General features: G+C 36.4%; 1 protein-coding gene across 12 annotated transcripts; it reads left to right on the top strand.

Annotated features, from left to right (window-relative positions):
• The first annotated feature begins 360 nt into the window (after positions 1-360).
• On the top strand, positions 361-12,478 carry LOC131334383 (Golgi SNAP receptor complex member 1-1-like). Of its 12 annotated transcripts, none has more exons than XR_009202146.1 (7): positions 361-722; positions 1,939-2,169; positions 3,694-3,861; positions 7,655-7,768; positions 8,071-8,184; positions 8,597-8,703; positions 12,009-12,478. XR_009202146.1 is itself a non-coding variant. In XM_058369363.1 (6 exons), exons 1-5 carry the CDS (start codon positions 684-686, stop codon positions 8,182-8,184), a joined length of 666 nt encoding a protein of 221 aa, XP_058225346.1. In that variant the 5' UTR covers positions 361-683; the 3' UTR covers positions 8,597-9,567. The 12 variants fall into 12 exon arrangements, 3 of the variants coding, with proteins under 3 accessions (XP_058225346.1, XP_058225345.1, XP_058225348.1); XR_009202151.1 differs by having other exon boundaries at positions 8,071-8,505; XR_009202149.1 differs by lacking the exon at positions 12,009-12,478 and adding an exon at positions 9,043-9,567.
• Positions 12,479-24,153: the final 11,675 nt, after the last annotated feature.

Here is a 24,153-nt window from a genome sequence, read left to right as displayed (position 1 = left end):
ATTTTGTTTCGATGAATCACAACCCTCAGAATTGAGTTCATTCATATGGACCCATCGTCATTCATAATAGACAAACCCGTTTAATAGCATCTTCAACTCATTTTTAAAATTTTAAAATAAAAAAAATTGACGTGACATATTGAGAATTTTTTTTGTAAATTATCACTATTTTTCTTCACTTTTTATATTAATTTTTAGTAGAATCTTGAAGGAATTCATTGTCCCTTTTATAAATTTATAATTTTCAAAATAAAAGTGTGATACCTAAAAATAAAATTTGGAGATCAAATTTTAAAAAAATGACCTATTCTACCAAAAAGTACATACTGAGAAGAAAAGAGTTGATAAAAATTACAAAAAATCTATTCTCCTCACATCCGTTCTCCATTTTGAGTTTTTATGCTCCAAAACAGCTGCAAAATGGAACTTTTTACATTCCTTCCATTCGTCTCTCCCCAAACTAGAGGATGACCCTCTCTCTCTCGATCGATCGATCGAAAGTCCAAACCTAGTCGATCTCGTTTAGGTCTTCGTGAATTGATCTCCAAATAATAGTAGAATTTGGAAGCCCCTCTCACATCATCGTCATCGTGATCATCATCATCATCATCATCTCTCTCTCTCTCTCTCTCTCTCTCTCTCTCTCTCTCTCTGTATACACACACACACACACACACACACACATGGATCCGCCTACTTCTTGGGACTCCCTTCGTAAACAGGTACGCCGCCATTCCGAAACCTTACAAGCACTATCAAACATTTGTATATGCATTCTCTTTGTGTATATCTTCGGTGTGAAAAAATGTGGTTTCGTATCCTACTCGATCGAACCCCGATATCCAAATGAGTTTATTTTTTTTGAGAACTCTTAAAAACATGTCTTCAACAAATTGAACGTCTTCGATTATTAGCATGGGGCTTCGAATTTGTGTGTGTGTGAAAATATGTGTCCCTGGAACTTGTATATATAAATACTATGATGTATTTATGTTACTTTTGTCTGAACGTGTTAGACTTTCAATTCGGAATTGTAATTCCAGGCATTTTCTCAGTTATTTTAGGTTTTTGTAACGGCCTGGATATTTCTTCTTAATGCATCAGTAAAGGAGGATATGTATGGATTATCTAGTTTTTCCATTTGGGATAGAAAAAAATCATGTGCTCTTGGTCAAATTTGGTTGTTACGTTATTTTCGATAAATTGCGAAAGTGAATTGCATCTGCTTGGGAATACATAATTGCTACCCTAATTGAAGTGTTATATGCAGAATGGGATAGTTATACGGGAAAATAAAAAAAAATTCCCCCGGCATTAATGTTTTGGTATGATGAAAATTGATCAGATTTTCTCAATAGCCCTGTTTTGAATGGTTATAAGAATGGTATGGCGCACATGATTTAGAAACCGGTGGGAGAGTGATTCTCAATGCGGTATTAGATTCAAAGGGTGGAGAAAATATTTGCACCATTCTGCTTTGATTTGAGCTGTGTAGTTTGTGACCTTGACATGATGAATTTGTCCTTGACTACTCTCCTCTCTTGTCATTTAAAAGTGCAAGTGACGATCACTCACTCTTTTAGCATTCAAATTGTCATGCTGTTTTTGGGACAAAAGGAAAGAGGAAATGTTCACAACATTTGATATGGAATCCAACGCTGTTTCATGAATTGTTGAATTGCTCTTTAATCTATGTTTGGAGCGATGCTGCTCTTCATGGAAACCCTCTTGATGATTTATGCCATGACTTGACTCTTCCCTTTTGTTTCCAATCGAAGTGACAGCCAATCTTTTTTTCCCATCAAAAGTGTCATTGCGATGTCATGATGAATATTAGTTTCCTTCAATTTCCTTTTCTTTCGGGAAAATGATTGTCTTTAACTTCACATATATTAAAAAGAGGTAATCTTCATTATTCTTCAAATTATATGCGCGTAGGCAAGGAAGCTTGAAGCACAGTTGGATGATCAGATGTATTTGTACCGTAAGTTAGTTTCAACCAAAGTCGATGGCAGTACAGACAAAGATCTTGAATCAGGGGTAGAACAACTACTCCGACAACTTAAGCAAGTAATTTCACATATGCAAGCTTGGGTGTCATCTGGTGGTTCAGAAATATATTCACATACGTTAACTCGCCATCAAGAAATTCTTCTAGATCTTACTCAGGTAATTGCTTGTTACTGTTGAAGAAAACATGACCTTAGTCACATCAAGTCATGTAATTGTTACTGACAAGGACTCATGTTGTTTAACATATATGTAGAATATGTGCATCTGCACCTGCATTTATGGTTACATAGAAAAAGCAAGCATAGATGCAGGCACCAATAGGTAAAATCCCAATGACACCTCACTATGCAGAAGTTCAACATAGACATTTATCAATCAATTAGGTTGTTGGTTTGATTAAAACCTTGCAAAAATCTGTATCGCGAGTGAATTTCATATTGGTATGTTGGGCAATCTGTTGGTTTATTGCTGTCTTGCTCACAGTTTTAAGGAAGACCTGGAGGCAGATGGTATGTTTAAGGGACCATTTTGTTGTTAATTTGAATCCCCCACCTCTCTCCCTCCTAATAGCCATTGAATAGATGGTATATTTAGGTGACTATTCTGAACTCAGAGTACAAATGGTTTCAGTAGCTGCAATCTGCTTTCCAATCTTTGGAAATAAAGAGCAAAGGAATTCCCTTGAAGCACAAAGATCCAAAAGGAAGCCACGTAGCATACACAACTACTCAAAACCTTCTCATGAGGGGCAATGACCGTTGATTTGGAGTATTTATGGTCTTATAAGAAAAAAATTGCAAAAGAACAAAAAGGCTGAATGAAAAGACCACATCCTTTCTATGGATGGAAATGTTGGACAGAGAGAGAGACGTTCTCAAGAATTGCTAATATATAAACAGCTTATTTGAATTTCTAACTAAATGAGAATCCCCCCCTAAGATAGGAATTGAAATAGATGATGCTATTGTAGCAATCAAAGTACTAAGAGCTCTAGAGAATCGATACAAATGTGGAAATGAACAAGCAGGACGAATCTCTCACCTCGAAAAATCTTGCTGAGGAACAAATTACCCCATTACGCACAACAATACGGATCCATTTAGAGAAACAAAATGAGCGTTGAGAGATCAATAACCCTGGGTAGCGGTGATTCCCTCCATCCGCTGCGTGACGGTCCTACTTGTGTGTGCAGCACATGACTCTTATATTGTTGCACGAAATAAGGAGTTGGTTTCTCGTATAACCACTTTCCAAGCACTGCAACATATTTTCTGCTATGTGTGCCAACTCCCAAACCAAGACCGCTTAGATATTCTCGATAACCTGGACAAGTGGTGCTTGACTAATAGCAGCGTATAGGCTATCAATCAAATTATCATTTGTGACAGCAGTCTAGCCATTTAAATTGATTATACTGTTATTTTTATGATTATGAATAATGGGTACCTGGGCATATTTTTTAATTACGACACTTAAGTTTGTAACTATAGAAAAATGTCTCAACTACTTTTGAAATGGATTTCTTCATCATGAGTTCTGGGTTATAGTTTTTAGTTTTGACCTAAATCCATGTACCCCTGTGAAACATCGCATGGTCATCTGGAGAGTATACCATTCCAATTGGCCAACAAGATTGTGCATTTTGGTGCTTATGCTGTTCCTAACGTGATTTAATTGCAGGAATTTAATCGGCTCCGATCTAGCCTTCGAGCTAAGAAAGAGCATGCTTCATTGCTCGAGGATTTCAGTGATTTTGATAGGACAAGATTAGATTTGGAAGTGGGTGCTGGATCTGGTGAGCAGGCCGTCCTTAAGGAGCACGCATCCATCAGCAGAAGTACAGGGCAGGTATCTGAAAGAAGTTTTTTATTTTAATGCTTGCAAAATTACGATTCCTTTTCAATTGTTTATGTATCAATGTCTTGAACTTATGAACCAAATGCTGAATAAAATGTTTAAGATTTCACTCATGGGTATTTTAGCAATTTGGCTTGGTACTTGCAAAAGTAATGAATATAGGATTAGGCTTTATGGTATCCAGTTTAGCCACTTGGCTTAGCAATTTTTCTCCTATCTTCCCCATTATGGTACAGCTGGAGATACCCCTCAACCTATCAATCTATGAATGTGTTAATTATGTGTAGAATTTCATTAGTTGTTTAGTAGAATGATCACGTGAAAGTTTGGTTATCTTTGATTGGAACCCTATTTTCTTCAAATTTCCTTGGGAACTCAATTTTTTATGGACCACCAACATGTTTGACACGCCGGGGACACGTACGGGACACTACATGGACACAGGGGGACATAGCAAGGGACATGTATGGGACATGACGGGGTTAGATATGTAATTTTTCTAAATTTTTGGAGGTGTTAAATATGTTGCTACTTCAAACATATGTGCTGATAGGTAATTAAATCTATAAAAACTAAACCCACCCATTAGTATTTCGACCGAAAAGGGAAAAACAAAAGCAGGTCCTTGTTCTGAATCCCTAGCCCCTAGGTAGATCGTTTTTTCACATCAGGTCTCTCTCTCTCTCTCTCGCACACACATAGTGTTCCTTTCATCTTTCTTTGGGTCCCTGAGCAACAACTCAAAAGCGGGAAAAATGGGCCTTCTTTCTTAGTAAGGGTACGGTCAATCAATTGGGGTCAGCTACATGAATCTTAATTTTCTATTGAGCTCTGTCCGAGGCTACCTGTTCACTTTGATTCAGTAAGCCCCTATGGAGCACGGGTACTGGTACGGGGTACGGGTACGGGAAACGGCAAAACCCCAAAAAAGTAGGGTACGGGTACGGCGGGGGTACGGCATATATATATATATATATATATATAATGTTTTTCTATTTTTTATTGCATAAAATGAAATATAAACCCATTTTACCAACAAAAAGCAAAATCAGTACAAAATATGCATATCTACTGCATATCTATTAGTATTCAGAATTTTAGATACATATATACATATACATTACACATGCATACATTCGTACATATATACAAAGAGAGAGATTATTCCGATCGATAAAAAAAATATACAGAGAGAGACGAAGAGAAGAGAGATGAAGAGAGAGAGGGACAAAGAGAGAGAGGGGTGTTTATAAATGACAAATAAATTACACAATAAGCCCACATTTTATAATTATTTACAAAAAAATCCCAAGAATTTTGAAAAAATTTCATTTTGGGCTAAAACGTACCCTTGCCGTACCCGTCCCGTACCCTTGCCGTACCTGTGCCGTACCCTTGCCGTACCCAAAATTAGTACCCTTGCCGTACCCAAAATTACCAAAAGTACCCGACACAATTTTGCCGTACCCGGTACGTTTTTGCCGTACCCACGCCGTACCCGTACTCGTACCCGTACCCGGTACGCGTACTGCGACATTTTCGAAGTACCCGTGCTTCATAGGTAAGCCCAAATCCTTCCATTTCACGGCAACCAAAATCAGTTTAGGTTTTCCTCTTCCCCTAGCCGTACTATCCACTATTATCATGTCACTCTTTTCGACTATTGCGTTTGCAAGTCTACGGTAAAATACGACGATCCCGATGATCTTTTTTCATAAAACATGGAAGTTCTGCCAAAAATTATGCACTGGCATATACATTTAGAGATGTAGCACTGATAATATTGATGAAACACTGGTGCATAGAGACAGTTATACATATTATGCCTAAGATATTCATATACATACATATATATATAAGTAAATAAATAAATAAATAAATATATATATATATATATATATATATATATATAGAGAGAGAGAGAGAGAGAGAGAGAGAGAGAGAGAGAGAGAGAGAGAGAGAGTTGAAAGTAAATCTGATATGGGTTTGGGGTCCCCCAACTGTCAAATTTTTTGTTCCGTAGGCCAGTGTTGTAAAACAAGGAATTAATCGGCGATTAATGGCCGATTAATCGCTAGCGGGGCTTATCCAATTAGGTCTGACTAATAATTTATTGCCGATTAGTCCGATTAATCGCTCGAAGGTGGCCAACCACCCGACTAGCGCCTAGCGATTTTTAGAACATTGCCGCAGGCCATGGGCTATTGTATGGGCTGTGGAATTTTTGACTGAAGAGTTTCAACAAGCTTTTATAATAACCTGTTTGGTCCAACTAATATTGTGCCAAAAATCATTGCGTTAGCTTTTTAACTCAAGTTAAAGTAACAAATGAATAAATATATTAATTAATCAATGCATCCCCCTACCCGTATCCAAATTTAGACCCATACTTGTGTACCCTTCATTTTCATGTTTGAAATGTCCGAGCCTTAGATCTCCACTTGACACTCACACCTGCATGGGCCGTATCCATGTAACATGGACCATCTCCAACCTATGTGGAAAGTATATCATATTTATGTTCTAAATTTATTTCAGCATAGTGTTATGTTATGTATTACGCCACAAGGGGGGCTGCCTGACGATGCCAAGCAGAGCTAGTGTTTAACGTAATAAATATGTTGATGCATGTATATGTATATATATTATGTCATTTGAGAAACTACCTCCAATTAGCAATTTATCACTACCTTGTCCTGGTTGAATAGGGCTTTTAATTTGTTAAGAATTTCGGCGACACTTCCGCATTGTGCAGAGAAAGTTCCTCAGGCTCATCTGACCCACTCACAGCCCCTGATCTGTGTGCGAGGGAACGATGGTGCAATGATCTTACACTGCTTTTAGAGCTGGTGCAGCACTGGCTTAGGCAAGCCAATTCATTAGCTACAAGCTATTAAAGCAAAAGCTTTAGAGATGCTTGTACTTTTTTATTCTCAGATCCCACTTTCTGACCAATAATGAAAACTACGCAGAAGCTCAATAGAACCGTTTTCAAGGAACGATGAAGGTTTGAAATGCCTGTAATCATCCACGGGAAAACCAAATTTTTTCAAAGCTTTTTCAGATCAATTGTTTTATCTGGCTTCAAGTTGCATGGTGAGTCTCATAGGCTTTCAAGTTTCACACAAGAGCCATTAGGTACTACATTTATGGACAAGATATGAAATTGATAGGGCACACCATGTTTTGATTTTCCCATTCCAAGTACCCGAACAATCCTCTGGTAATTCTTTTCTGTAGCTGGAGTTACATGTAGATTAGTCTGTGCATTTGACTATGATCAGCTGCCACTTTGAAAGGATTAAAACTCGCCGAAGTTGTGTCTAAAGTCTAAACCCAATGATTTAAAACAAAGAAAAGACGAAGGATCATTCACTGCAATATGATAATTGCCCCTCCCTTCATTACCAGACTGATATTTTGTTTGTGTTTTTTGGTCTTGGCTTTGAATTTTTTTCCCAAGGACCGCACAAGTGCCCAGAAAATGGACAAAGAAGAAGTTAACATTGCAAACTTCTTATTTAACGAATAACAGTTGTTGGCAACAGAACGAACGTCGTGTATCCTGTTTAAATGTATTGAACTTGTCCATGATATTATGGAAACCTTATGCAGGTGGGTTATGGTTGAAGAAACCTAAAGGCAGGTTCTTTGCCCTCCTATAAAAAAACTTCCCCTTTCGTTCATTTTCCAGCTCCTCTGTATTTTTCTTTTGTGCAGATAAGCCAGATATATTTTCCATTTGTGGAAGACAAAAGTCTTCACTAATTCGGTTTTGCTGCAGATGGATTCTGTAATTTCCCAAGCACAAGGGACACTGGGTACACTCGTATTTCAGCAATCAATGTTTGGAGGCATCAATTCAAAGCTTAGCAATGTCAGCGGCCGACTTCCAACGGTATGCAACATATGTGTCACCTGACATTGTTCTTATAGATGCTTGTATCTTGATAGTTTTTGGTTGGATTTTTAGAAAACACAGGGTAACGTGATTATACCGTTGTGGTCTCCGTAGCATTTAAGTTTATGGGTGTCAGCATCCTTTCAAGGGAAAAAACCAAAGAATAAGACACAAAAATGTTGCTTTGATTAATTAGTTGTGTGAGTGTGACATGTGATTACAATCCATGGGCTTTTATAACTTGACTGAGTAAGTATTTCCCTCAAATGAGCTGATACTTCGATGGTTTAAAATTTCAGGTGAATCATATCCTCACATCAATAAAGAAGAAAAAGTCCATGGATACTATCATCATTTCCTTAGTTGCTTCTGTCTGCACATTTCTCATTCTGATTTATTGGTTGCACAAATAGGTAATGTTGCGATTCTTTCAGTGAAGTCTCGCGATAGGTCATCTATATGATTGTAAATACGTTGTCGGATTGTCAGTAAATATTTGTATTTTTGGTGTCACCATATACGAGTAATCATTCTACAACTTGGTTCAGGACAAACCTATTCCTTGTTATTTAGGTAATTAGTCTGACAGTTAAGATACGATTCGCCAAAACTTCATCGCCTTTTGAATTTCTCTCATGTTCTTTTTTGTCTGGCAAAAATCTCATTTTTGATAGCGAATTGGGTATCGTCTGTTGTCTATACTACTATGACAAATGTGTCTTATCAAATGCCTGGTAAAAGTTTTAGCATGGTTTAAATTCGATAGGGTATGCTAATTTTTTTTTTTTTTGGGCTAATTAGGTTAGGTTACTACTATTATTTCAGCTACAACCTTCTCTTGGTTGAGAGTCAAAGCACTAAGGTTGTATCTAGCGCACATGGCTCTCTCCTACATCGGCTTGGATTTCCTGAATTTGGCATCCCAACTTAAGGTACGAAGCTGGAGAACTCCTGTTCTTTTAGAATTGAATTATGTAGATTATATCCAACTACCCCTTTTCCAACTATCTATCTGCTCTCACTTTTTCTGTTGAGGAATTGAAAACCCCAAATTCATGTCTTCCATTCTTTGACGTACGGATGGTTTGAGATTTCTCCATCTTCACCACAAAGTTAGAACCCAAAGTAATGATGGGTTCCCCATGAGGAAGTAGGGTTAGAAAAGGGTGGCACCAGGCTCTTGCCGCACCCTATGATCCACTCTCATGACAATTGTGTCTATTTAAAATGTCTTACGAGGACATGCTCCTCTTCCTCGGCGAGTTTTGCAGAAATTCTAGAATCCACTCGGTAGTGGATGTTACACATCCTTTTGATCATGGTTGAAGATGCTTCACACCAGCAGCTTTTTTGGTTTTCGGGTTTGCTGATTCTATTTTGTAGCATGTGATCTTTAATTTACGATTTTGTACTCATTTAGTCTAGTTGCTTTTTGGTCTCTAGGATTTATGAACTTGATGGGGGTTGTACTAAACTTTATTGCCTTTAAGTATATGCTCTTTTCTGTGTGGAGGAAAAAACTTCTCTCTTGAGGAAGCATAATAGAACATGGATTATCTCTTCATATATAGACTACAAACCTTGTGAGAGCTTCCCTGGTAGGATGTGAATGCTGCAGTTCTGTAACTTTATACGTGTTTTGTGTATTGTGTTTGCGTTCTTAGTTGTAGTGATGTTTACTGACTTCGATATTCACGGGTTTAGTTTTGGTTAGTTTTGCATCTGTATGCTCCTTCTGAAGAGTTCGTTTACTTACTTTTATGAACGAATGAAATTCGTCTTTATACCAGAAACAAGTGAATAGACAAAGCAAATGTATTTCTTCCCTATAAGTATAAGGCTATGACACATTGGCACCTACAACCTGCTGATAGTTGTACGTATGATTTTTGGTTGGGTTTTGCTGTCAAGAGACTCATATTTGTGCTTTGGAAAGCTAATCAACCACAGAATTGTTGTAACTGCCAACTAAGTTTTACCATGTAGTAATGTCTAATCCAGAAGTGGTAAGATTAAATGCGTTTTTGGGTTATCACGTGTCTTCTACCGGGGAAAAAACACGCAATTGTTTTGGACCCAATATAGTGAGTTGTTTACAGTTATTGGAGTGCTCAATATAGGTGTTAGCTAGTGGACACTTAAACGCCTGAATTTAACCATGCCTTTTTCAATGTTGTTTCTTTGGATTGAATTGTTAATATGGAACACTCTTAAGACCATAAGCATTCGGTTATTTTGTGGATCCAACCACAGAAAGATGCCTCTCCAACAGCCTCAATGGAGGCTCAGTCCTTGCATTTTTATTATTATCTACAGTCCTTCGATAAATATGCCGAGGAACTGTTCGTTGTGAATTGGTATCAATTCAATACCTTGCACTTCCTCTCGTGTGTTCTTTTCCACTTGTTCCTGCATATCTGAATTTTAATTTGCTCCTGTTCTCTTGTGGTATCTGTATCATAAACGCCTACCACCAACATGAATCTTCTTTTGCTTTTATTTGTGTGAGTTGATTGCAAAATTAAGGGTAAAGAATTTAGGATTCAACTTTTGTGGGGTTGGGAAAGTAGAAGTCATATAGCTTATATACATAGAATCCTTCAAGTGAGATTTGAGCATAGAGGGACAAAATCTTCTTTGTAGAGGGACAAAATCTTCTTTGAATATGTTCTGCTTCATTGAAAAGAAGATAGAATCGTGCGTAACGAAACCCATTTTTTCTCCATGATTTGTGCTGTTTGTTCTTCGTGAAAAATAGACCTCTGAAAGAAAAATTGCATATCGTGCAAGTTTGTGAAATCACTGTATGAGTCGATGAATGATCGATCATCTCAAATCAGATAGTGAATTCCACCACTTGAGTCGGTGGAATGATTTCTGGTCGATACATGACACCAGGGATTATCGTACGAATAAAAAGAAAAAAGAACAAAATGGATTAAATCAAGAAAAAGTAACTTATTGTTGATGTTGAAGGACTTTTTCTAAATTTGATTCCAACCTTTTTGTTTTCCCCAGTCCCTCGTCGAGAAGAATATTTAATAGAAAAAAATGAATCTAAACTGAATTTCTTTTAGAAATTCAGAAAAGTTAAATATGGTATTAGGAATAAGTTTTCTTATGTACTACTATAAAGGAAGAAAGAAAAATTAGAGTAAGGAATGCATTCTAGTGTCCAATTTGAAAGTCTAATATGGAGGAGCAAATATTGTTGTCGTGGTCGTCGTCTTTTCATTGATTTCCATGGTAGGTTTGGCATGTTAGATCTTTTGTCACATAAGAATCCGTTATATAAGTATTGGGTCTCCGAAGGTAATTTGTTATAGATGTAGCTTTTATCCCATTTTGTTGTATCCCTTAGCTCCCAATGGAAGGTCTAGGATTCGAGTTTATGGAGAGATGTCGAACCGTCTTTTGTTGTTAACTCACTATATCCCCATTTACCCGCTGGTGTATACAATGGCAGTGGCAAGAGTTTGTTACGAGATTTTGTGAAGTGGTAGAAGCGAAAACCAATTTATTTAGTCCATTAGATTAGATTAGATACTGCCCATAACCAATTCCAATAAGCGTATGTTCCAAACTTAGCCGAATTGCTGAGAGAAATCATTAGATTAGTAAAAGCTAACGATTTATACCTATCTCCAGGGTTACTACTATTCTAGGGAGATAACGAGGATGTTGATTCCCATTACTTACTTTTAGAATACTACAATTACTGATAATGATGTATATACTTAATTAATGATAATGACGGTCCAAATCAGCATCCTCAAATACTTGTCGGCCACTTGTTGCAAAATCTGCATTATTGTGATTGATCGATTACCTTTGACCATCTACAAGTAGGCAAAATGTCTAACTTGACAAGCAGTTACTTGTAGATCTAAGTTACGTAGTAATTCATTCGCGTGCGGGTGCTGAAGTGGGAGCGCGAGCGTGAAAGTGTATTTGAAAAAATTCTAAACTACTGAAATCCACGTGACCGAGGATTAAAAGAGTGAGCGCAGTCCGATACTTGAAAACAGAATCGTAGGACATTTTGAAGGATTATGTGATTAAGTGTAGATGAAAAGAACTCATAATGGTAAATCAAATGGAGATGGGGTCAAAGGTATATATATTCATGTGAAATTCCTGATCATTATTTGTATGTGAATCACAAAAAGATGGAGTGCAGATCAGCGAATTAATGATTTCTTTACCAAGTTGATTTTCTTTTGTCCAATTCTTGCAGGTAGAACATTGAAGAGTTCCTTTTGAAGAATTTGCTTTGGTAGGCCCCTAAAGTTCAGAACCGACTCTATTTGTTTACACATCAACTGGGTCCAAACTGTTGGGACTTTTGAAACCTGATTCAGTCTAATTTGTGCTTCACTAATTATTTGGGGTTCGACTCCTTCGGTTAGAACGTAAGGTCGAGGGACCGCACCTCCTCCGAAACATCTTGGATCCAAGACACCTTTGATTCCATAAGCTTTCTATGGTCACTTCGCCTAATCTTTTTAGTTTTGATAACTCTTGACCTAATCTTGGAAGGTACGGGTTGACGAGAAAAGATCAAACTTTTACAGGTTGGTTTTGAGAAGACTGTTGCCCTATATATAGTTAGGAGTAGGCTTGCTTCTTATGCTTAAATTTTAGTAATTTTTTTTTTAAATTTTTATCAGGGCATCTTGTGCTGAATTGACCTTACCTTTATGTGCATTAGGTGCTTAAATACGGTAGGCCATTTTCGTTTGAGATGTGTGTTACACATGGCGAAAACCCCATAATAATAATAATAATAATAATAATAATAATAATGTTGCCCTTTTAAAAGCTTTCAAGTTGCGAGGTAGGTAATCTAGTCTAGTTATTAAGACATAGTAATGGAGGATCAAATCACGCCAACTTCACTCGCCCCATAAATAAAACTCATCATTATTGTCACTAATTCACTGTTTGGACCACGGAGGGTGTCATTTCAAATCAAATTTACTAGTGTCTGTGCAGTGATAGTCACTTTGACAACTAGGACATCAGAAAGATGTCTTTGGTCATGGGTTAGACTCCAATCGGCATATTATCAATTCTTGTATTTGGCCAAGCAATACAAGAATCTGTTATGGCTTTCATTGGACACCCGCTACTGGATAATGAGATTGATTCCCTCGATTAATTGGTGTATTAGAACATATACCAATTAAGTTATCAAACAAAAGGTGTTACTTGTGTAAGGTTCGCATTTTCCGAATTAACTCAACATTCAGGCATGTTAATTTTCGTGGCAATGTTTATAAATTTCAATTCGGATTAGGAAAATGTTTTCCACCGCGTAGCTAGATGTTTAACCTAGTTATATTAGTAATTGAGTCGATAACATTTTTAGCCGAACACCTTGCGAGCCCGAACTAGATCCAAGCCAAATCCCGCTAACTGCATTTTCTTTTGCCGGCCTTTCATATTAACCCAAAAACCAATTTAGAATAGGCCCCTAAATTAACCACCCCATATTTGGCCCTAATTAATTAATCAGTCCCCCACTAGCTAGCTACAATCACCCTCCATCATCACTTAAGTCGACACTCTTACGTAACCCATTTGTACACTCCTCCACTCCCACAATTCTTTGCTGCAACATATATATATACACACAGTCAGTCTCAAATGAGAAAGTCTTTATTTTAGTTAAAATGCGGACCTCCTCATTTCTCCCATTTTTCAATCGAATTTCGATGATCCGAGCCGCTCAATGTGTTCAGAACGTGATTTTAAGGGTATCCGCGAGAAATCGGCAAAAAAAATGACCGGGAAGGGCTTCATCCGAGCAGTTTTTGTTTGAACCGTTCGATAAAAAACAAACAAAAACTATTCGGATGAGGCCCTTCCCGGTCATTTTTTTTGCCGATTTCTGGCGGGTACCCTTAAAATCACGTTCTGAACACATTGAGCGGCTGGATCATCGAAATTCAATCGGGAAAGGGAGGTCTGCATTTTATTAAAATGAGGTGGTCCTTACGGGAGACTGACTATATATATATATATATATATATATATATATATATATATATATATATATAGAGAGAGAGAGAGAGAGAGAGAGAGAGAGAGAGAGAGAGAGAGAGAGAGAGTCATTTTCAAATGAAGACCTCTCCATTTCTTTCATTTTCTGTTCAAATTTCGATAATCCGAGTCGCTCAATGTGTTCACAACGTGATTTTAAAGGTATTCACGAAATATCGGCAAAAAAAAAAGACCGGGAAGGGCTTCATCCGAACAGTTTTTGTTTGAACCGTTCGATAAAAAATAAACAAAAACTGCTTGGATGAAGCCATTTCCAGTCATTTTTTTTCCCTCATTTCTTGAGGGTACCGTTGAAATCATGTTCTGAACATATTGAGTGGCTCAGATCATCGAAATTCTATCGGGAAAGAGAGGCCCGCATTTTATTAAGTTAAGGTGGTCCTTACGGGAAGTGGACTGATATATATATATGACTATATATATATATATATATATATATATATAGTCATCTTCAAATAAAGATGTCTTTATTTTAGTTAAAATAAGGACCTCTCCATTTCTCCTATTTTCCGTTCGAATTTTGATGATCCGAGTCATTCAATGTGTTCAGAACGTGATTTTAAGAATACTCGCGATGAATCAGCAAAACAAATGACCGGGAAGGACTTCATCTAAGCAGTTTTTATTTGAATCGTTCGATAAAAAACAAACAAAAGCTACTCGGATGAAGCCTTTCCGGTCATTTTTTTTTTGCTGATTTTTCATGGGTACCCTTAAAATCACGTTCTGAACACATTGAGCGGCTTGGATCATCGAAATTCTATCGAAAAAGGGAGGTTCTCATTTTATTAAATTAAGGTGATTCTTAGGAGAAGGGAACTCTATATATATATATATATATATATTCCGTATATTACTTGCCTTATGCTCCTCGATCTCCTTTAACACCCCTCAAGCTTGACCATGAAATTCTATATGATGACACCGGCCCCCACACGACCCCTGCCCCAATAGTGTACTAGTTAATTAATTGCATCTATATATGGTCACACTATTAATTTTCACTATGGAACGAATGAATAATGGGAAATGATATTGACCCTTCAAAAATTAATATAGGCACTCTAAAAAACAAAGAAAAGTGATTTTGGAGTTACACTGATTTTAGAGTGCCTGCATTAATTTTGAGAGTGCCAATATCATTTCCCATAAATAATATATGCAGCACAGTAACATTGGCTGCATATAGCAATTAAGTATTATTAATAATTTAGAGATGTCCCTCGACCCTAGCTACGTTAATTAATGGAACGAATTCATAATTTCTACTATAATATCCATGTCACAACAATTTTCTTGGCATTTTCTTTTTTAACTCTTTTCACTAATGTAAATCGCACAGAGAAAAGAGTACATACTCCATATGCACAGATAGTAAACGCGTCCCACAAATATGATCGTAGTCGCTCATTTTATTTAGAGTCCCTGAAAAAAATTATTTCAACCGGATGCCGGTAAGGTCCTTTCTGAAATATCCAATTTTGTCACAGAAAAGGTTAAGAGGAGTTTTTCCAAAATCAGGGATTGCTCTACTGCTACTCCTTGGTTTGTTACTTTAAAAACTTCATGTGGCCTTTGTGTCTCACACCAATATTAATTTGTCTTCTCTCCATATGACATTGCCGTTGCTAATTTTTATTTTTTATTTTTCATTTTTGTTTCTCATATAATAAAATTTAGCTAGTCTATTCGCATGACCATCCACTCAATAAACGAATGACTATTATCAATTCATAAGGTGGGATTTTATCAGAAACTACTATTTAGCCATCCCATTAGAGATGCTCTTAATTAAAAGATTTTTTAAACAATTTCTCGGAGGAATGTGGTTTTTTAAAATTGTTTAGCCATCCTATTAGAAATTGTTTAAATCAAATTAAGGATTTGTTTTATAAGTTGTTGCAATTAATATTCCTAAAATACCAAAATAAATGACAAGTGATCACAAAATATGCAACAGTGCTAACCACACAGATAATACTGCACAGATTTTGTTATGGAGCCCACCATGGGTCCCATACAAACGATTCGAGTCGTTCATTAAATGTAAAACATTTTTTCAAGGGTCTTCTATAAAAAATCAGCTCAATCCGATATTTATAGGTGCTTGATCTAATCATCTAATTTTTCATTCAAATTTTCAGATCATGAAAAGTTGGATGATTGGATCGAGCACTTATAGATATCGGATTGAGCCAATTTTTCCTAGAAACCCTTGAAAAAATGTTTTACATTTAATAAAAGGCTTGGATTGTTTGTGTGGGACCCGTGGTAGGCTCACAACAAATTAAATATATGCACAATCTGTGTACTATTTGTCTGTGTAGACAGACTTACTGCAAAACATGTATGGTGTAAAATTTCTTTTAGTTTTATATATGGTCGCCAATTATCCCTTCAACATGCATGTCTGTTCCTATATCCATCTTTTTTGGTTCAAATGTTTCCTATATCCATCAAACATGCATGCATGCCGAATTTCCTATTAGTTGCACAGTTATGTGGTGTTAAGATAACTCATCTAACATAAATGTGATTTGCTTTGCCGATTGAAAAAAAATAACAAAATGTGATTTAGGTATTAGGTCGACCTAATTAATTTTAGAATTATTGTAAAAGGGAGAATCAAATTCTCAAGAAACTAAGGGCAAGGAAATTATTGTAAAAGTGAGAATCATTTGGGGGCTTAGTGTTTGTTAAACTGTAAATTTTATAGAGTTTCAACAAATGATTACCAAGGCCAAAGCCAAAAGCAAGGGCAAAACTCCTAACTAGACAAAGCCATAGAAAGTTGTGGGAGCGAGCTTTTTGTGTTTATTTTACATTAATATCAATTCCATGTTGTAGAGTACTTTAAACTCGAAGGCCACAACTGCAAAAGTGTTTGGGGATCCTATTTGTACAGAATAGATTTTAAACTCGAGTAGTAAGTCTTTGGGGTTGAATTTGGAGGATAGATTTTAATAAATTGTTTGACCATGTTACCTTTCCCTTGCCTAGGAGGGGTTAATATATAACGACATTAATTCCTTCTTCCCCTTATATATACATACACACACACACTCCCCATCAGGTAAGGTCAACCGCACCTGAAAAAACATGCAGACTTGAATCCAACGGTTCTGATTAACATAAGCAGACTTGGGCTCAACGACTGGGATTGAAGAAGAAAACTCGGCAAAACAAAACCAGTTTCCTCATTTCCACTGTACGTTCCACTGTTTGCTTCTCGTTTCTACCAAACGAAGAGAGAGAGAGAGAGAGAGAGAGAGAGAGAGAGAGAGAGAGAGAGAGAGAGAGAGAGAGCAACCGATCGAAGACGAAGACGACGAACAGCAACCTCCACGACACAGGTCTCTCTCTCTCTCTCTCTCTCTCTCTCTCTCTCTCAACAAGGTCTGATTAGGGTTTTTTCTCCAGCTATAATCAATCGAAGAAGAGGACCGACTGGATTTTCTTTGATTCATTTCAAACGACGAACGCCTAACTCGCAAGGTATCTCTCTCTCTCTCTCTCTCTCTCTCTCTCTTAATTTGACGACTGGCCTTTTTAGGGTTTTTTTTTCTTGAAAATCTAATTTTTTTTCTTCGACAAGAAGAAGAACACCCCTTTCCCCTTCCAAATCTGAAAATCTGATTTATTTTTTCCAAAATCTGAATTATGTTTGAAAATCTTATTTTTTTATGATTTATGTTATGTTTCTGAAGAACGAAGAACAAATTTGAACGAAGAGCAAATTGAACGTGGGTACAACATGACGATGATGACGACGCACCAAGGTTGATTTCTCTCTCTCTCTCCCCTCTTATAATAATAGTGCAACAGAAGAGTGGCCGTTCTTTAAATTCCCCTGTTAGAAATATACCAAAGTACCAAGGCGTGACTAAGGCTGTGCACATAAAATTCTGGTACTCAATTATGACCAAGAAATTTGAAAAGTTCACCAAATATGAAAACTCTCTGATTTGGATTATTGTTGTCAAAGTCTTTTGTTATATGACTTGGGGATTTGTTTTTTGAAATTACGGTTAATAGGACAATCAGATTAACAGGGCCATTTTTAAAAATTTCTGATTTACGCTTTCTTCTTGTCGATCGGTCTCCATATCTGGTCGGGATAACAAATAGAAATGAACAGATTTTCAAATCAGTTCGAAAAAATCTGATTTTTACAACCAAATCAGAAACTTTTGAAAATGGCCATGTTAATCTGATTGTCCTGTTAACAAATCCCCAAGTCATATAACAAAATACTTTGACAACAATAATCCAAATCAGAGAGTTTTCGGTAGTGTTCGGTTGCCATTTCATTTTTAGTTTTAGTTTAGATTTTAATCATTACCTTATTTTTTTCTCCAATCATTACCCTATTTCTCCAATTATTACTATCTCATCTCTCTTTATCTCTCTCCAATCATTATCCCTCTCTTCAATCATTACCCTATTTCTCTCTCCACCCACTACCAAAACTAAACTAAACTAAACTAAACTCACAACCAAACAAAGCTGGTGAACTTTTCAAATTTCTTGGTCATAATTGAGTACCAGAATTTTATGTGCATAGTCTTAGTCACGCCTTGGTACTTTGGTATATTTCTAACAGGGGAATTTAGAGAACGGCCACTCTTTTGTTGCACTATTATTATAAGAGAGAGAGAGAGAGAGAGAGAGAGAGAGAGAGAGAGAGAGAGAGAGAGAGAGAGAGAGAGAGAGAGAGAGAGAGAGAGAGAGAGAGAGACCTTGGTGCGTCGTCGTCGTCATGTTGTACCCACGTTCGATTTGTTCTTCGTTCTTCAAAAAACATAACATAAATCAGAAAAAAATAAGATTTTCAAACATAATTCAGATTTTGAAAAAAATAAATCAGATTTTCAGATTTGGAAGGGGAAAGGGGTGTTCTTCTTCTTGTTGAAGAAAAAAAACCAGATTTTCAAGAAAAAAAAACCCTAAAAAGGCCGGTCGTCAAATTAAGAGAGAGCGAGAGAGAGAGAGAGAGAGAGAGAAGGAGATACCTTGCGAGTTAGGGGTTCGTCGTTCGAAACGAATCGAAGAAAATCCAGTCGGTCCTCTTCTTCGATCGATTAATATTATACCTGGAGAAAAAACCCTAATCAAACCTTGCTGAGAGAGAGAGAGAGAGAGAGAGAGAGAAAGAGAGAGACCTCTGTCGTGGAGGTTGCTGTTCGTCGTCTTCATCTTCGATCGACTGCTCTCTCTCTCTCTCTCTCTTCGTTTGGTAGAAACAAGAAGCATACAGTGAAACGTACAGTGGAAATGAGGAAAGTGGTTTTGTTTGGCTGAGTTTTCTTCTTCAATCCAAGCCCGTTGAGCCCAAGTTTCCTTAAGTTAATCAGAACCGTTGGATTCAAGTCCGCATGTTTTTTCAGGTGCGATCGACCTTACCTGATGGGGAGTGTGTGTGTGTATATTTCCTTAAAACTAACTTTTTCCGTGAAAACATGGTTTCACAGTAGTTATGTTTTCATGACTAATTTTATGTAAAGTATATATACTATGTACATTTTACCTGATAATATATATAGGTAAGTACTAAGTTTAATTTTACATGAAGCTAGTGGAGCACAAAAACTACGAAAATCCACGTTGATTCATCATCATTAAATTAAACATAACATATATTGCTTAAAGAAAACACATGAAATCCAAGGGGACTAGGGTACCTAGCTAGCTATTTCATGCGCATGTATAGGTGGCTGGGTAAGGTTATTTAGTAATTTATTGTGTATCTAGCTATAGCTATCTCTCAATTTTGAGAATGATATATCGATTTCTACTGGCCATAATGTATTTTAATTAAACACCCATGTAGGGAGGTATTCCCGAGCACATACATTTAGTTACCGAACACGAGATGTTAGGAAGCACGTGGTAAGTACGATATGACTTACCGCCGAGCAGTTCGGTGAAACAGCAATATGGACCAATTATATGGGAAGTCATTGGTCCATGTAGTCTGTTTGGCTAATCAAAGGCCAATGACATGAGAAGTCAGTGATGTAAACTAACTGTTCGGCAGATAGAGACATTCTGATTATATTAGAACCAAGTTACATGTGAAGTAACTGGTCAAGAAAATCTGTTCGGCAACGAGATGGCCGAACAAAAGAAAGAACCTCAGTCAAGTATTGGAGCATAAGGAACATTCTGGAAGAATCCAGAATAAATAGTATTCCGTTAAGGAATAAGATCCCGAGAATATAAGATCTGAGAAAGATACCCAACGAGTATGGGATGTTCGGCCCGTAATGGAAAAGAATCCTAAAAAGGATTCTTTTCCATAAACTGATAAAGGAAACGAGAATCCTTGATATCCTGGGTTTCCTATACGAGTTAGGAATCCTATGGCAACAGAAATGCTTGGGCAACAAGCATATGAAAATCTATAAATATGAGGTAAACCTAGAGGAAAAAGGTACGCAATACTTTGCATTCTTGCTTTCGTACTGATAACTAGGGTTTGACTGCTAGTACGTGATACTAACTTTGGCATCGGAGGGCCTTTGCCACGAGAGGCAGAGGTGCTCTCACCCCTTGTCTATTTTGCAGATTAGGGTTCCGACGACGAATTAGGGTTCCGGTGAAGAGGTACGAGAAAGCCGTTGCAGTTCAGTTGATCCGAAGCATCAATTGTTTTCATCCCCCTACAACCCATTATAACCTTAAATTTTAAAATCGAAAATGCAAAATTTATATATCCAGACAGCTAGCCGGTGGAACCCTAGTTAAGTAATTTACTGTATGAATTGTATTGTACAAGTGAAGAAAATGGCTAATATTAACTAATTAAGTACTTTTCCTGAAAAGTTGGATTACGTGTGTGTGTATATATATATATATATAATAAGAAATATACTAGTAATTGTCATCCCGTCAGAAATTAGCACTGTTTGTGGTAGATAACTTGGGTACTTCTACACCTCAAACAAAGTTTGCTCCAACTTCTCTTCAATTCACCACAAATTAAGCACAGGGTGTGGATATATCCTCTCATTTGACCTTTATGTGACGTACGTAAAATAAAACTCATCACTATTTCACTTGATGATATATATATATATATATACACACACGAGCCTTTTCATTTTGTAGACTTCAATATAGATGTTAATCGATCATTGATGCAGAAAAAATCAAACTGATTCAAAATCATTATCCACCTAAGCGATCGAAACATAATAGTGACAAGGAAAATGGACGGACGGTGTTGAGTATTTATTTCTCTTACAAACAATGCAGTTCGATTTAGTCCTCATTGATGTATGTTCCACTTGATTTTTCGCAGGAATATATAATTAATATAGCCAGACTTACAAAGTGAATAACTTGGATCGTCAAGTAAAACTGTTGTGGGACTTATTTTACACACGAGGATCTGGATTCGTTGGTTTGAGCTGAGGTTCATTTGGACCAGCCACGATATATATTCTGACAATAGAAATAGTGTATTTGGGGTGGCCTAAAAATGGACCCAACAAAACTGTCCATTGTAATACATATAAATAAATTACACAATTATTTATTTTGTGGGCGTGAGAATAGTCTTTTCTCCATCAACAAGAGTGAGTGGGGTCCATTTGGTCCAACTTATTTTTTAATTCACGTTTTAGTATAGTGTGTACGTGGTTGGTGATGATCATTTGGCTTCGTTACAATACTTATTTGTTGATCGTTCATCTTAAAAATCAAAATAATATTCATATCGTGGCTATGAAAATTAACCATATTTATCTTCCTGGAATGGATTATCCATTTCTAAAGGTCATCATGCTTTTCATTTTTTCCTTCACCAAATTTCATAAAATCAATTGTGCTTGATATGGTATCAGTTTATGGTTAATTCTATGATTGGGATACGAAGTATAGATGCTCACGCACACACACAAAAAAAAGAGATCCTCAAAGCGAACTTTATGGGGGCCTAAATGGTCTCAACTTAATACCTTAATTTTATTATTTTTTTGACTTTACAGTTTCTATGTTCTAAGATAACGTTAAAAAAAAAACAACAAACCTTCTTAGAGTGACTTCAACGCAATAAGCTCTCATAATTTTCATGCAATTTAAAAAAATGAGCTCTCTAAATTTGACGAGGCCAAATCTTGTGTCCCCATATATTGCTTCAAAATTTTCTTTAAATCACGAAATTTGTTTTTGCCGTTCAAAAAAATAAAATAAAATTGCAATTTGCCTAAAAACAGAACAAAAGAAAAATGAGCAAGATGTGTATGGTGTACAATTTTTTTTTTAAGTTTTCGATCTTCAAATTCAAATTGTTTCTGATAAGCACCCAAGAATGAATATTCTTGGTGCTTAAGTCCTATATTATATTTATGTTTCTATAATTATTAGTTTACTTGATATTGCAAGTAAGGTATTTCTCAAGTGTTTACTTGATATTGCTTAAGTCCGGTCCGACGATCGGAGACGTCCATTGCATAGAGCTTGTCGAGTACTATAATTGTACAACAATTGTACCAAAAATCAACTCAATCAAATATCGTTAAGTGTTTCATCGGAACACATATAACTTGAAAAGAATGGATTCAGTAATTTTGATCCAATGTTTCGTATCCATTAGGATTTGTTTTCCAAGTTATATGTATTCCGATGAGATACTTTACAATATTTGATCAAGTTGATTTTTGGTACAACTGTAGTATTCGACGAGCTCTACACAATGGACGTTTCCGATCGTCAGACCGATGTCGGCAAGGCCGCACCGGCGGCCGCGCAACACCGACCCCGAGTTCGGCGGTAGGGTGAGGTAGTTGGGAACCCTCACCCCAGTCTCTCTCTCTCTCTAGCTTTCTTTCTTTCTTAATTTATCGTTATGGAATGATAGCAAATTAATTACAACTATTTTGATAATTTCATGACCGCGCGAGAATCAAATCGTCATTCCAGGAAATTTCCCAAAACGCTAGGGGCAAGGAAATACACACAGTATTGTGTGCGTTTTTAGAAGATTCTTTTCCCTTTCTCCATCAACAAGAGTGACCGGGTCCATTCATTTCAAAATAGTAAAGAATAAAAAAATGAGTGAGAACTGGGTCCATTATACTATTTGGTCTGCTGGATGGTTGTATTGTATGGTTAAGTGAGAAAATAAGAAGAAAATTGCATTAACATTTTCTTTCCCTGAAAGCTTTTCCGTTCAGTTTAAATTTTGAAGGAGGTTTTTGGGTAATTAGTAAAAAGAGATAGATAGAAAAATGAGTATAATAATTGGATAAAAAACTTATTAGAGAGTACGCGCAAAGAAGGAATTAAATCTAAAGACCCATAGCAAACACAGTTGAATTATGTAGAAAAATGCAAACAAGTACTTGTCATCCTCTTGGAAATACTTGTGGAGGATTGGGGTACTTGTACACCTCAAACAAAGTTTGGTTCAACGTTTCAGTATAGTGTGTGGTTGGTGTTGATTTAAATTCGTATAACAATATTTATTTTGATAACTAAACAGTATATTTGTTATTCTTTCATTTGACAATCATTGATGCAAAGGATTAAATAGTTTGACTATCGTGGCTATGAAAATTAACCATATTTATCTTCTTAGAATGGATTAACATATTCTCATTCTTTCTTTCACCAAATTTCGTAGAATTTATTGCGCAGATTATGGTATCAGTTTGTTATTTGTTGAATCAAAACAAGGGTACAAGTTATAAATGCTCAAAATAAAAAAAGAAAGAAAGAGTATAGAATAACTCAAAACAGAAAAGGAAAGAGTATAGATCCTCAAAGGGAACTTTATGGTGGCCCAAATGGTCTCAACTATTACATGAATTTTAGTAGTATTAACTTTTGTATTTAAAGTTTCTATGTTCTAAGATAACGTATAAGAAAATTGCAACAAACCTTCTTAGACTACTTCAACGCACATGTGGAATCTCATAGTAATTTGTTTGTAAAAAAAAAGGTGAGCTCTCTAAATTTGACGACGCCAAAATCTTATGCCAAATCCAACACAAGATTTCACCATTATTCTACTAATATTGAATTTGAACACTGGCTATTCTTTCTTCCTCCCCTTGGTAGAGTGTACCGATGCTAGTCTTGTTAGCCTGATTGGGTGGCTTGTTTTTCACAGAAATTAATCAAAATTTAAAATTTTGGAATCTGACCCGCAAGAAAGTAGTTTTTCCAAAATTCTCTAGTTTTGGCGTAAATGACTTGCCTTTGACAGAATTGAAAAGAGAATAAGGTACCCACCTTTAACAAAATTGAAAAGAGAATAAGGTACCCATAACCTGACCCAAACAACCATAATAATAGAGTTGGGAAAAAAA

The sequence above is a fragment of the Rhododendron vialii genome, chromosome 7a, assembly GCF_030253575.1.
Source record: "Rhododendron vialii isolate Sample 1 chromosome 7a, ASM3025357v1".
NCBI lineage: Eukaryota > Viridiplantae > Streptophyta > Magnoliopsida > Ericales > Ericaceae > Rhododendron > Rhododendron vialii.
The sequence above is the reverse complement of the archived record's forward strand: the minus strand, read 5'-3'. Positions and strand labels throughout refer to the sequence as shown.

Bases quoted from the DNA above. Each gene is read 5' to 3' on its own strand.
- LOC131334383 (XM_058369363.1), top strand. From the start codon at position 684: ATGGATCCGCCTACTTCTTGGGACTCCCTTCGTAAACAG. The intron at 723-1,938 runs GTACGCCGCCAT...ATATGCGCGTAG, and splicing joins GGGACTCCCTTCGTAAACAG to GCAAGGAAGCTTGAAGCACA. The intron at 7,769-8,070 runs GTATGCAACATA...TTAAAATTTCAG, and splicing joins TCAGCGGCCGACTTCCAACG to GTGAATCATATCCTCACATC.